Genomic DNA, 15,891 nt, shown 5'->3' with positions numbered 1-15,891 from the left:
TTCATAATCTGATTCATGTGAATGTTTGGAAACCAGAATACACGTTACAATACTGAGAGCTAACCAAAAAGTTAGAGCTCAGTATTGTTAGTATCAAAAGCAAAATCTAGGTGATAACCTAGATAGGGCCAGTTTTAAACTTGACCTATATATAGCTGCCAGCTCTCTAGATTTATGATGGAGAATCCATCTTTTTACTTTATTTGACTACTTCTCTTTCTCACCGTTAAAATACATTTGGTGACAGAGTTTCTCCATCTCTTTTTTTAAAGAATTCAGATTTTCTGTCTCTTTCTTTTCACAAAAAATAAAAATGAGTTAAAATAAATTTTTTGTTTAAATTTTGCAGATTTTCTGCTAATTTTATTAATGAATTGACTGTGAGGTGTGCTTAGTTTACATTTCAAAACCGAACTCAGAATAATAGTATTATTCTCTGTTACTTGCAGTCATATCATAGTACTTGCATAGTATGAAAGTAATTAACAATGTCTGATGTGAAATTTCAAAAAAAAAAAAAAAAAAAAAGACATAAGATTTCCAGTTATTGTGAAATCTGATCACACGCTTGCCTTATGTATTTGTGTACTATAGATGTGATTTTTCAATTTCAAGTGGAGGATATATGATGTAATTAGACATTTGCAAACAAATAAACAATAGTATATAGTAAGCAGTAGTATGCAATAAGCAATATTATAAACAGCATGCAGTGCATAGAAAGAAATGCAAAAATAAATGTAACATTTCATAGTGATGATGTTGTACATGATACATATGTCATAGAACACAGTCTTCCTCTGAGATATTGTTTGTGCTGGTGCGTTGTTCTGAATTATATTTCCCAATAGTAAAATAGAAAAGTTTTGTTTGGATAGGATTAGCTCGAAAAAATGGGCCAATTTTGATTGGTACAGGTTGGTAAAGAAAGGTCACCACAATTTATATAACACTGTAGTGACCTTTCTTTTTTTGGGGGGGGGGAAGTCAGCTGGCACTGAGAGTATGCTAATATAAACAACCTGAAAGCAAGTGGGATTCCCTCAACAAACTCTCTAGCACTGAGTATTGATAATGCACCTCTTATGGTAATCCTAAAAACTAAAGTAGCAAGGTTATGAAATTTAAAAGAGCACTTTGTGGTAGTATACTGTCCTTGCCATCCGATTAATTTGCATGCTGAAAAGGGTGCTGCATACCTTCCTGTGAAAGTGTTGGAATATTTGGTGGAAATTTACCTAGAAAGCAGTGCTAAAAGGAAAGATAGATTTAAACAATTTCAACTGATGCATACCACTGAAGTAAAAAAAGATTTTGATTCATATGTGTGTCTTGTAACTAGACTGATGTAACAGCGGCAACCTTTGACAATTCAATTTAAAGATGTTAGAAGTAGTGAGAAGAGACAAATTAATGAACTCCTTCAGAAAAAAGAACTTTTGAATTGCAAACCTCTGGTTAAAGCAATCCCAAACAGGTCAAGAAAGCTGCCTGCTAATTCTAAGCATGTTACCCACACTCATGCAGAAGATCTGATCATTTTCCTCTCTTCTGGCTTGAATAGAGCTGTTTGTTTCTTTTAAGTGATATACCAGTCTGGAAATCCAAACATAGCTCTTCAATTCAATATATCCACATTCATTGTGCAGTTATTACTCCTAGATGTACAAATTTATTATAACAACAGTTTTTAAATCACCCACTTCCATTTTTGAAGTTGATTAGAAAGTTGCATAGAAAACTAAATCAGAAGGATGAGTCTAAAACAAGGGAAGATTCTGTTCTTTTGAAGCTTTATTTGGTGAGGAACAACTTTATTTCTGTATGTGACTACATGGTGTACAAGTCACCATTGAAAAATTATATTCTTATAAATGCCAAGGTAGCAAAAATTTCATCAGTTGGCAGTGCATTGTTTTCAAACTTGAAATTTTGTGCATACTAGTTTCCAGTACTTCTTAGTTTCACTAAAGAAAAATTATTATATGAAGCAATAGATGTTTTGCAGCATAAGTTCTTCTGGCAATTTTAGTGTACCATCTGAAAGGACCCTATTATGAAAGACAACCAATTGATGTTCAGTGGTCTTTGGTTGGGGTATTCACAAGAGCACAAGGAAGCTTGAAATATACAAACTATCTCAAGTCATGCTTTGCATTTTAACAATTCTTCATAGCAATATTGAGTATATTAGAATATTCAGCCAAGGTAGAAAATTCAAAAGTGAACTTCAATAGGTTATTTCTGGCAAAGCTTTGGAAATGCTTCTAATGGCAAGTCTAGACAGTAAGGAAATTGTTATGAACAAAATTTACTCAATGTTTTTGAAGAGGGAGAAGTCTACAACAGTATCTTTCTTAAAGCATCAAAATCAGTTGATGTCTAATAGAAAATCCCATCAGCAATCTACCAACAGAAGAATGAATCCTAGGCAAACTAATGTTTGAAAGCATGTCATACTAAACAATCATATGTATGTATTCTAATATAAAATGTGTATGTTGCCAGTGGAGTTTAATTTATAGTGTATTGTTGGTCCTTAAAAATCTACTTTTTGAAACACGTACAGTTTTTAGCCTTTTTGGGCCAAAAAATATCCTGTTTTGCCTTTCTTACAGTTTCCTGATCTCCAGCTTTTTAAAAGTCAGAAGTTATCAACTATGCTTATTCATGGTGATGAATATGGGTATTTAAATATCCTTGAATTGCTATTGCAGCTAAAAAGCATTATATTGTGCTAGCAGTTAGAAAAGAGGGAAGAATTTTTGCCAGAGAAATGTAATATAAAATAGGTTCCACTGATTGAATCAAAAAAAGGTATAATGTAGTTGGGGAAGGATGAAATAGGAAGTAAATTTGAAAGATCCAAAAAAAAAGTTCTTCTTCCTTCTTTTCATATAAAACTTGTATTAATGAAGAATTTTGTCAAGGTGCTGAATAAAGTAAGCAGATGCTAACAAAAGAATTGCTGAACTGAAAATAGGAATTTTTATTGGGCCTCAAAGATGATGTATTTGAAAAAATATCTACACAATGCTGAACTAGCAGCTTGGAAATAATTTAACCTCACTAGCTGGCACATCCCTAATAGTCACACTCACTAGCATGTGTGTATCTCCCAAGATACTATAGAAATGTTTGGCATAAAGGTAATAAATAATTTAATATTGGCATTTCTTAATGTATTCATTATCTTTACAGTATAGTGGATATAAGAAGAAATAATATATATATTTTTTAATTATTGTGTTATTTTTTTTATAAATTGATTTAAAACTGGGATTAAAAGTCATTACAACAGGTTTTAGACGTTTTCATAAGCATATAAATGCCCACAAGGATATTCTGTGGAATATCTTTTAAGAATGTATGCAAAAAATATATTTTCAAAATTTTAAAATAGAAATTTAAGAATAAAACTTAAAGAATAAAAACTTTAAAATAAACGTTTATAAGTTTTTCAATATACGATTTGTTTTAAACAATATTTTAAAAAAATTGAAGAATATGGGAATTAGCCAGATTTGTTTCTGCTACCCATGCGTGATTGAACTTTCACAATCAAGTGCATAATATATATGAATCAGATCGCAAATAAAGATCAACAGTATACCTACTAAAGTCGTTAAGAATTGGCATCATTGGCATGCCGTCTGGGTGGTGGTATCCACCGAGAATAAGCAACAATAGTCTTCTCTGTTGGTGAAGCATTACTTGTTGGAGATAGTGCAATATCATGGCAACTCGTTGTGAAGGTATTCACAATATGTGATATATTTAAATGATGATAATTCTTAACCAGTAGGTTGCTGCATACTAAATGATGCATTTGCACTAACTTTTACATCAGTAAACTCTTACGCAACATGAGGCTTTAGCCTTAAAATTCTTTCAGTCTGATAACTAGTTACACACCAGCAGGCATCTCTCATATTAGCATTAGCATTAGATGAGGCATATGATGTAAGAAAGCAAGCTTATACAGGATCAGCCAAAAAAAAAAAAAAAAAACCTTCCCATCCAGTCACTCCAAATGCTTGTCTAGTTCAGCTTTAAATTTATTTAAGCTATCAACTTCCACAACAACAGATGGAAGTCTGTTCCAGCAATTAACTACCTGCTGTCTAAAGACAAATTTCCACACGTCTGTTCCACAACTGTCTTTCTTCAATTTGAATCAATGTACCCCCCCCAGGTTCTTAATCTGAGCAAGCAGAAGTATCCCGTCAGCATTGAGCCTGCTCAAGACTGTGTAAACCTCGATCAGATCACCATGCAGGTGGTGCCTCCATTGCCAGGTGGGCAGGAGCAGCAGTGCGTAGCACATGCTTCTTGATTAGACCGGGGTTCGAGCCCGTGACCACCAAATACGGAGGATGCGGAAAGGTCAGGGAATAACCACCGCATATCCCCGGAGCAATATGGCCTTAGTTGCTAATTCTCCTAAAAACCAAATAACAATAACAGCCTCCAGACCTGTACACAATACTCAAGGTGTGGCCTGACCATATCCTTATACAAAGGGATAATCTTTTCCATGACCTGCTTTGGCAGCCTGTCTGCACTTCTCAGACAACCTCATATCTGAATGCACAATTATCCCAGGTCTTTTTCATTCTCCACCTTCTTGAGCATAGTACCATACAGTTGGCATATTTCTGTTGGGTTACTGCTACCCATATGCAGTACTTTGCATTTGTTAATGTTAAACTTTAGTTGCCATTTCTCAGTCCATCTGCCTAACTTTTCAAGATCCTGTTTCAGTAGCATAATGTCTTTACTGTCATTAACAACCCAGCCAACCTTTGTATCATCTGCAAACTTGGACAAGCCTGATATACCTTCATCGATATCATTGATAAACACACAAAGCAGCAATGGGCCCAGTACCGAACCCTGGGGACTCCACCAATAACATTAGTCCATGTAGAGCAGTGCCCATTTATTACCACTCTCTGCCATCTCCAACTCAATCATCCCTTTATTCATTGCAGTAACTTGCCCTTAATTTGTACAATTTGTGCAGTAGTCTTCCATGTGCAACAGTATCAAAAGCTTTCCTGAAATCCAAGTATATGATATCAAAATTATTTTTTTGCATCCAGTTCCATTGTGACTACATCATAGTATCCAATCAAATTGGTAAGACAAGACTTCCCCTTAACAAACCCATGCTGTGTCTAAACTATTACTGCTGTCTTGTCTAGGTGATCCTGTCACCTCTTTAACCAGTGATTCCATTATTTTCCCTGCAACAGAAGTTAAATTAACAGGTCTATAATTATTTGGGTCACCCTTTGCACCCCTTCCCCTTTGTGAATTGGGGATAAATCTGCACATCTCCAGTCCATGGGGACCTCCCCTGACTGTAACGCTGCTGTCATAATTATGGCTAAGGGTTTGCTTACTTCCCTTGCTGCCTCATTCCATGGCGCCTCCGTAGCTAGGTGGGCAGGAGCAGCAGTGCATAGCACACGCGTCTTGATTAGACTGGGGTTCGATTCTGTGACCACCAAATACAGAGGATGCAGAAAGGTCAGGGAATTACCACCGCATATCCCCAGAGCAATATGGCCGTAGTTGCTAATGCTCCTAAAAACCAAATAACAACAACAACAACAACAACCTCATTCCATATAACTGGATAGATTCCATCTGCCCCAAGTTCCTTTTTTATGTTTAACTTCAACAATTTCTCCTCCGCTTTGCTCTCAGTTATTACAAAATCACTTAGTTTCCTGTCAGAGTTTGATAAACTTCTGGCATTCCTCTCTTCGAATAACTCCTGACTGCCATAGGCTTCTGTGTAGCTTGATAATTTATATTTATCCCATGCAATTTTCTTCTCTGTCACAAACCTTATGAATTCATCCCACATCCATTTAGGCTTGAACCCTGAACAGTATTTCTTAGTAACATCATTAGTGGGATCAGTTGATCCCACAATATAGAATTTAAAAACTGTCTGAGACCACTGTAGTCACCTTTACGAAAACAAAAACTTAGTTGCATCTTTAAGTAAATTCCACATCAGTACACTGTGATCACTGTCACAGTGCTTTATCTGCAAATTCTTAATACACGAATAATCACTGCTGATAATCAGATCAAGGGTATCACTCCCTCTGGTTTCCCCTGAAACATGTTGCTGTAGAAAACAATCCTCCAATAAATCCACAAAATTCTTGCTAGCATGCAGGTGACCAATCTACAAGTTCCAGACAATATCTGTAAAGTTAAAATCCCCCATTACAAGACATTCTGATTTACTGCCCCACTGTATTTCTCTGTGCAACTGTTCGTTCTGCTCATCAGAGTCATTAGGCCTATAACACACTCCTACTTTCATTTTCCCTTTCCCAGTGTTTATGTCGCATCAAACAGACTCAACGTTGCACTGTCCACCCATGTCAACTGGATGCACTTCTTTAGATTTTATGTGTTTCTTAACTAACTGCATAACCCCTCCTCCGTTCCTACCCTGTCTGTTCTTTCTATACACATTGTAATCCCCAAATTCCAATTCTGCACTGCTTATATCTGTGTGACACCATGTCTCTGATACCCAACAATATCTGCCTTTGATGTCTTGATCAGCACTTCAAATTCATCAAATTTATTTACTATACTTATAGCATTGGTGTACATGAACGTATATATGCACATGTTCTTACTCCTGCTCTTAGTTACCCTAGCACAGCCCATGCATTTACTTGTTCCATGATGACTTCAGCAGCTCTTGAAATCCTCAGCAACATGCTCTCTAGGCTGCTACTCATTACAATAGAAGCAGTGCAAGAATCACTTTCGCCTCTGCCTGTGGCTGCTGTTAATCTTTTAGTCTGTGAATTTCCCTCCGCAAGCTAGCAGTTTTCCAACCCACCTAACACTGCCTCGAAAATATCAGCAAATATTCTTGCACCCTTTCTATTTATGTTTATCCCATCCCTGTAGAAGCAGTCTCTCCTGTTAGCAAGCACAGACCACACTTAAAAAAAATTCAACCCCATGAGCCTTGCACAATATCTCCCTGGGGATGAATCGATTGAGAAGGCTCACGTGTCAAATTTAACCAAAACTCACGACTTTTTTTCAGCATTGACCTGTAAATCTGCAGATCTCTTGTTCTTAATGTCATTAGTGCCAACGTGCACAACAATATCACCTTTTGTGCCCTTAAAAGATGATATCTGCTCTACAATGCCATCAACTTTTTTCCCTGACAGACATACTCTGGTCCTAATCCACCTATCCTTTTTGCATATTGTGGATGTCTTGTTACATGCAACACCGGGTACTTGCCCATCCACTGACGAGAAGCCAATAAGCTTCAAAACAGTGCTGTCTGGGTGATATCCACCAAAAAAAAAATTAAGTAACAATAGTCTTCTCCATTGGTGAAATGTTACTTATTGGAGGTAGTGCAATATCGTGGAAACTCTTGAAGGTTCACAATGTGAGATATATTTAAATGGTGCCAATTCTTAACCACTTTAGTAAGTTGATGCATACTAAAATGATGCTGTGAGAGCCACGGTTTCTTTCCATTTACCTATTTATATATTTATCTATATGGTCATGTGTAGTTATAACCCGTGCTTTGGAACCCAAATAAGTAGTTGGTTATTATTTCAGTTTTAAAACAATCTGGTACCTCAATCCTCCAAAGCTCACAAGCTACCTGACAGCTAATTTTGTTCTTTCTGTCACAGAAGATTCTGGGCACTGAGGTTATATTTATTTCCCTTGTACAGATTAAGACTTGATGAATTTTGTTCCTTTTTTTTTTTTTTGAGGAGCAATGTACATTTCTTTTATAATAATGAGGCATTTATTTAAAATTCTAAACATAACAAAGGTTTATTTCAGTGTCAAAATTTACATAGCATTATCTCATTTAATGTTAAGAAATATTATTACCACCTTCTTTCTGAAAATTGTACAACTCTACTTTTAATTAAGGGTTAAATTCAGGATCTATAAAAGCTTTCCTTCTACCCTTTATACATATTCAACATACATATATATATATATATTTTTTTATTAATTTTATCTCCCCCTTTTTTTATACAACATATTTCCTTTAACAGTCTCAGACTATACTACTCTCTGAAAACAATCCTTTTAGCCTTACAAAAAATCCTATTCCTGAAGTCAATTATCAATCAACTATCTAACCTTTTTTTTTTTTTTTTTTTGTTACAAACATGTACAACTTAGGAATACATATATATTCTCCCTAAAGCACTTATACATGATTCTGAGCATCTACTTTGTATGTTCTTCACAATGCCTTTATATCTGATATAAATAGTATTTTCTCTGTCTACTTATCTAACCCAGTTTCTTATTATATACATATGTTCTAGGCCTATCTCCAGCTATCAGCCGATAAGGCTAACAATTATCAGTCCTGAGAAAATTCTAACCATTAACCAATATAATTGTCAGTGGACTTAATTTTCTTTGCCTTTTCTTTATTTCTGCAGACGTCCGACAGATGATCATTCACTTCTGGTCTTTCTACTTGGCCGTCTTCCTTGTACTTGGCTTACAGATTTTTCAGTCATTCCTTTCCTAGGTTCTCCTTTAGAGAAGCCGATGGTGATTCACATCCATTTATCTTTTATTTTCTTATTATGACGAGGCTCAGGCTTCTTAGTCATCTAGCAGTCCATTCACCAGACTAATATCTCAATTTCCAGCAACTATCTTCACTCCTCCAAACATTCACATTAAGCATAGGCACTTCTACATGACCATTCCTTTCTGACACGAAATTACAACATTGATTTTTCGACGCCACTCACCAATGATGTTTCTTCTCTCGCACACATACCAAAAATTTTTCTTTTTTTGTGCTCCTGCCTTTTTTCTTAACCAATCACAATCACCTTCTCTTCCAGCATCTCTACTCTAATTCGCCCTTCATCTCAAAACTTTGTTTCCATTATGTACATCCTTCTGGAACTTTCCCCAAACTGTACTTTCCCTTAATCTGGTTTGTTATGCTCGTAGTCAGAAACAGACACCCTTCTGTTTCCCAAATGCATTCTAGTGTCAGTGTCATAGTAGGTACCAGAAGCTTAAGTTATCTTCTATTACTTCATGCACATACCAGGATTAATGGATAATTTGGGACGGTGACTTTATTCCTTTCCCAACATATCTTTCTGGCCATTACCTGCATTCTGAACAATTATATTTTTAGAAATCAAAGCTGCCATTCATTGTCACCTTCCAATTGTTCTGTACTTGCTCACATTGGCCTAACTAATCAGCAATCTACTTCAGATGAATATCTGTGCAGATTTAGATGCAAAAGCACTTAGCTTACCCTATCTTAGATTCTTTGTAGATAACTACAAAGAAGAATTAGAAAAGTTTGTTAGAAGAAAATTTTTTTTCTAACTAATAGAAATAATATTATTCCTTTTATTTATTCTTGTATGATTTGGGATCCTACAATGCCTTTGCACTAACCTGTATATCAATAAGCTTCATTTTTAAGACAGCATATTTTTTTTTTTTTTTATACCTATGTATTATTGTATGATATTTGAAATTGGTTGTTCATTAAGTTTACTAAAACTCCAGTATATATTTTAATAGAGATGTAAAACAGACATTTTTGGAATAAGCAGATGAATTTCCTTCAGAAACTACAACTTTTGCAAAAAAAATTATTTTTTTTTCTTGGCCAGTGTTATTATTATTATTATTTTTTTTTTCCAAAATATCACCATATCTGTATACCGTATATTCTAGTGAAGCACTGGATATTATGGTTTTCGCAGTGTGCTGATTGGAGGAATGAATAGATAATATGGCAGATGCATATAGAAATGAAATCCCAGTTTGTGGCACAAAAAAATTTTGCTCTTTTTTTTTTTTTTTTTTTTGTTATAAATCATGAAGTACTACTCTTTGTAAGATGCTGCAATGTAAGATGTAAGGTGCTGCATACATTAACTAACTTGTGTTTTTTAGTGTTATTATTACACACTATAAATTGGATAGAATGTCGTACATCATCATATATTGAAAAAATGTTTTGAAGTTTTCTTGACAGAAAAATCAGGGCATATTTAATATGCTGATGGTTTATCCAGTTCTTTTAATATACAGTTGAAGCTCTTTATAGTGACCCTCTTTTTAATGTCCCAACACATTATAATGTCCTATGTGGTTAGTCCCCACCAATTTCTCATTAACCTAATGCTATTTTACATTCAGTATAGACATTGAAAATTAAAGGATTTGTCTATAATGACCATAAATTTCTACCTCTTAATCAGAATTTCCTTAGTTTTTTTATTACAATATTCCATTTAAAAATGACAGAATATTTCAAATGTATTGAAGTAATCGATGAACTTGTGAACAATCATTTGTTAAAATTCCCCATGCCCTTTTCTCACAGTGCAGTAATGAAATGAACATCAGCTAGAAGTTCATTTCATTACATAGTTAGAGCATATTTTTATTGGTATGGCTCAAAGAAAGCTGATAGCTTTGCCAAACGCAGATAAAATTAGGATTTTGAAAGCTGTAGATCAGCGTTTCCCAAACTGTGTTCCACGGAGCACTAGTGTTCCGTGAGATGTGAACAAGTGTTCAGTGAAAAATCCTAATTAATAATTTAAAAAATAAAATAAATAAATTTTTGCATCATTATAATTTTGAACATTATTTTATTTTTATTTTTTTTGCAGTTATTAATACTAATAACTGCAAAAAAAACTGCATAGACTAATAATCAAATAGACTGCTGAACCCTTTATTTTGGTGAGCTTTTACATAGAGAAGTATGCGTAGAGGTAATGGCATTTACAAAAAAGTAGAAATGTAGTGATCTAATATGCCATTCGTATGCAATTTAGCCTATAGTATATACGGGCTGAAACTACTGATATCATAACTAATCTCACTTCCGTGTATAATTTTTTTTCTGATAATTATCAGTATTTTGAAACTTTACCATTAAAATAAATGACCATGGATTTGTGGTTGAAAAAAGGAACTTTAAAATGAGAAGCAAGTACTTCTAGTATTCCAACTGCGGTCGATGAAAACAAACACAATATTGTCACACTTAAAAGTGAGGATGAACAATCGCAGCCTTTTGTTCCTCAAAAATCCAAAGTGAAAAAACAGGAACATACTAATAAAACTAATAAAAGACCAAAACGAAAGTATAATGTCAGTTATCTGAATTTTGACTTTTGGAAATAAAGATGCTCCTGATGCGTTGTATGTAATAAAATATTAGCAAACAGTTTTTTTGGCTCCTAAACTTGTGGTCCGTAAATATATTGTGAGATGAAAAGTGTTTAAAAAAAAAGTTTGGGAAACTTTGCTGTAGATAATGGTTCACCAAACAGTTCGGCATTCCTAAGAGTACTCTGTTCACTTTTCTGAATCAGAAAAAGATGACCCGCATAGGACACAGTCATTTGACTCATTCATTTTTGCTGAGGGCTGATGACCCTCCTATGTGTGTGTCCTGTGGCACAATTTTAACGATCAGACACCTTTTAATTGACTGTCCAGATTTTAGCAGCACCCGTTTAACCGCTTTTAATCATCTGACTGAGCTTATACACTCAGTCAGATTTTATCTGACAATGACAACATGTCTGCTATTTTTAGCTTTTTGAAAGCAATAAAGGTTTTTAATCGTATTTAAAATTTATATGTTATTGTTATTTATTTATGTTTTTTGTTTTTAGATCTGGACATGGTGGCCTAATTAATTAGGTCACTGAGATGTTAAATTTTTAGATATTACCTGGTCTTGGCGCATTATAGCCTTAGTTGCTAATGTGCCAATAAAATCCAAACCAAACCAAATAAATCAGAAAAAGATTGAAAGTTTAGAGAAATCTACTGCACCAGATAGGATTCGAGCACAAAAGGTGAAGTATCCGGATCTTGAAAAGGTACTTTTGGAATAGCTAATGATGATTCATGCAAAAAACGTAGATGATAATCTTTTAAAAGCTAAGGCTGAATCATTTGCACATCAGATTGATATTACAGAATTTAAAAGTTCAGATGGATGGTTCCAGAAATTTAAGACTTGTCATGGCCGGTCTATCAAAAAAGCGTGTGGTGAAAGTGCAGCCATGGACATTTACGCTACAACGGAATGGAAGGAAAATAAATCATTTAAAAAATGTTTTGCTGACATACGACCACAATGACATCTTCAATGCTGATGAAACTGGACTTTTTACTACCAGATAAAACACTTATATTTAAAGGTGAGAAATGTAGTGATGGAAAAAAAGCCAAACAGCAGATCACCTTTCTCCTAGCAGCAAATATGTTTGGCACAGGGAAGCTTCCTCTTTTAATCAGTGGGAAAGCCTAAAATCCTTGCTGCTTTGAAGACATTACTATAGTACATATTATAAATAAGATTATACTATATTGTTTTAGTAGAACTACATTAAATGTTCAAGCTTTTACTTGCTTTGTTGCTGATTTTATGAACGATTGGTATAACACCCTTCCGATACAAAAACTGTTTTTCTCTTTCCTCTGTGTGGTCATTGTATAGAGCTTCAACTGAATTTATATTTTATTAATATTTTCATAGTACCTGTGAAAGACTGAAAATAATAGACACTTTGGGACTCTCATCTTGTTTGCTCTGTACAATAAACTGAAGGAAGACATTACTATCCTTCAGGCTGCTGAAGTGATTTACATACACGTTTAATTAGACTTATACAGATTTTTGTTTTAAACTAATATTTTATCTATAATAAACATGTTTGTGTTTATTACAGATAAAATATAGATTTAAGCAATATTTTTGCATTAAATGTAACAAATCATGTATTTGGCTCTGTTTTTAAATTATTTTATTGTTTTATTTTGTAGAACTAAACCTTCAAATTGTGGACCATTTAAATTCTTAAAGACACCACATCATATTGTTTTAAATCTTTTAACCAAATATAAGGATGCACATTGGTTTGGCACTTTTATACGCTATCTATTATCACCTGCAATAGTAGCTGTTGCTCTCATTTTTTTATCGTGAGTATATATATTTTTTATCTTTCTTATCAGCTATGTACTTCTTTAGTCAGAACTGTATTATACACAGTTCATTAGTTTTATATTGAAGTGGTAGCAGATTTAAATGTAAGTGGGGTAGTTTGGTGTTGCTAAGCAAGGAAACTTAGTGAAATCAACTGCAAACCCAGAAGAAATGCCATCATCTTGAAGGGGACCTTCAAGATGATGGCATTTCTTGCCATCATCTTGAAGGTGATGCCCCATAGACATCCCAATTTATATTGGTTATACTTTATCTTCTTTAACATACATGCAACAGAAATCCATGGGTGTATAATTCCAATATGAAACTACACAGCTTTAAAATTTTGGTTTGAACTGTCTACGAAAAGATGCCACTCTTCTGCTAACAATATCTTTTTCTTTCTTCATAAAAACCAATCAAAAAAATAGCACAATAATTCTGCAACAGTGTAAAAACATGCATGTGATATTTTTTTTTATGAGAACCCCAAACACGAGAGGTATTAGAACCTATAGTACTTAGTACCGTGCTTGGGTTGGAGGTTGAGAAGACGAAAGAAGATATTTGTTGACATTGGACTTGAACTTCTGTAGATTGTAATTTTCAGGAAATACGTAGGAAGGGAGGTTGTTCCAGAAAACGGCAGTTGAATGAATAAATGAGGAAGATGAAAAGTTGGTTCTGTGGGTTTGATGTTGGCTGGTGGCGGCACGTGTTCGGACTGTTTTGAAAGAGAGAGCAGGAATTATAGAAGCCAATTCAGAAGAACAGTGCCCATGGAAGTATCTGTAGAAGAGGCATGCAGCAGAAACAGTATGTCTGTGAGAAAGCAAGTGGAGAGACTCTGTTAGAGATGAATCATTAATTAACCTAACTGCCCTCTTCTGAATGGAATCAAGAAGCCTGAGAGAGGTTTTGGGGGCACCACCCCAGGTGTGGGAACAATATTCCATGGCAGGGCGGATTTGCGATTTATACAGAGTGAGCAGCTGTTTGGAAGAAAAGTAATGCCGAGAGCGAAAGAGAAAACCAAGTTTTTTAGATGCAGAGGAAGCAATATTTGTAATGTGCTTGTGCCAAGAGAGATTAGAAGTCAGGGTAATCCCCAAAAGAGATATATCATTTTGCCTAGACATCGGAGTGTCACTAAAGATAAGCATAGGAGCAGGAGAATCCTTTTTGCGAGATATAAGACAAGACTGAGTTTTAGAAGGGTTGAAATCAACTAAGTTGTCTTTGCCCCACTGGAGAATTACCTGAAGATCGGCATTTAAGGAATTGGCAGCAGATTTTCGACAACTTGAAGCTGATTGAGCAGGACAAGGTTTCTCAAAATGGAAAGTTGAATGCAATGTGCTATCATCGGCAAAACTATGGATAGGATTTCCAGTCAATGGAAGAAGGTCATTGATATACAAGAGGAAAAGAGTGGGGGAAAGAACTGAACCTTGGGGGACACCGGCATTAGTGGAGAAGTTAGAAGACAGAGAGCCATCTACCATCACCCTCAGTGAGCGATCAGAGAGAAAACTGGATAACCAATTACTAAAACAGTTGGCAACCCATAAGATGGAAGCTTGTTTAGAAGACCTTTATGCCAAACACGATCAAAAGCCTTTGAGATGTCAAGAGCAACTACTTGTGTTTCACCGAACCTTTCCATTGAATTAGTCCATAAATGGGTAACGTAAGTCAGAATATCACCAGTGGATCGACACTGACGGAATCCATACTGGCGATCGTTGATCAGACGGAAGGTTTCTAGGTAGTTTAAGAGTTGGCGGTTAATTGATTTCTCCATTACTTTAGGAAGAGTAGAAGTAATTGCAATGGGACGATAATTGGATGGGAGGGATTTGTCACCCTTTTTAGGAACTGGCTGGATATGAGCAAATTTCCAAGCAGAAGGAAAAACACCTTTGGAATAAGAAAGCGAAAGAAGGCGCCAAAGAATAGGAGTAAGTTCAGGAGCACAGGTTTTGAGAACAAGTGGAGAAATACCATCAGGATCTAGAGCTTTCTTAGCATCAAGATTCATCAAAATCCTTCTGATATCCTTTTGACGGAAGACCACAGGAGGCATTGAATGGAGTGTGTTAGGAATGGTGGGAGGTGTTTTACCAAGATCATTAATACATGAGCTTGAAGAAAAATTTGATGCTAGCATGTCAGCTTTATCCTTGGCTGAAGTGACAACAGAACCATCTGGTTTGGACAGAGGTGGGAGCAGAGATAGGCAAAAGTTGCAGCCAATAGCTTTGGCAAGAGACCAGAATGCTCGGCTACCATTAGGGCAAGAAGCAAGTTTTCTACTCTTAGCCTGTTCAAACTCTAGTTTGGACTGATTAATAACTGCTTTACAAATGTTGCGAGCTTTGGTGTAGGCAGATAATGAAAGTGAAGAATTAGAAACAAGCCAGTTACGATATGCAACATTCTTCTCTTGGACAGCCTTAGCACATTTATTGGAAAACCAAGGTTTAGATAAAGGACGAGATTTTAAAGTGGAGTGTGGGATAAAGGATTCCATTCCTGCAAGAATAATTTCACTGACACGATCTGAGCAAACGTTGACATCAGAAGTTTTGAAACAGTAATCAGACCAAGGAAAAGAAGAAAAGAAGTCTCGTAGGTCATCCCATTTTGCATTCTTGTAATGCCAAACAATACGAGGTTGGGAATAGCCATGAGATAAAGGTTCCATTGGAGAAGAGACAATCACCAAGTTGTGATCTGAAGTGCCTAAAGGACCTCTCACTTCGACCTTGTACTTAGAAGGGTTGTTTGTGATAAAAAGATCAAGCGTATTGGCTGTATGATTAGGATTGTCCGAT

At 35.3% G+C, this 15,891-nt stretch overlaps 1 protein-coding gene across 1 annotated transcript in view; it reads left to right on the top strand.

Moving 5' to 3' along the window:
- Window positions 1–15,891, top strand: part of LOC150083079 (transmembrane channel-like protein 6) — a 238,024-nt gene that overhangs the window by 157,562 nt on the left and 64,571 nt on the right. Inside the window, exon 8 of the mRNA XM_090378383.1 lies at window positions 12,892–13,050. Coding sequence (XP_090234509.1) covers window positions 12,892–13,050 — 159 coding nt within the window. The remainder of the gene's footprint in view (window positions 1–12,891; window positions 13,051–15,891) is intronic.

The sequence above is a fragment of the Mastigoproctus giganteus genome, chromosome 7 (genome assembly GCF_048544385.1).
Source record: "Mastigoproctus giganteus isolate SK-2022 chromosome 7, ASM4854438v1, whole genome shotgun sequence".
Lineage (NCBI taxonomy): Eukaryota > Metazoa > Arthropoda > Arachnida > Uropygi > Thelyphonidae > Mastigoproctus > Mastigoproctus giganteus.
This window is presented reverse-complemented; position numbering and strand designations above follow the sequence as displayed.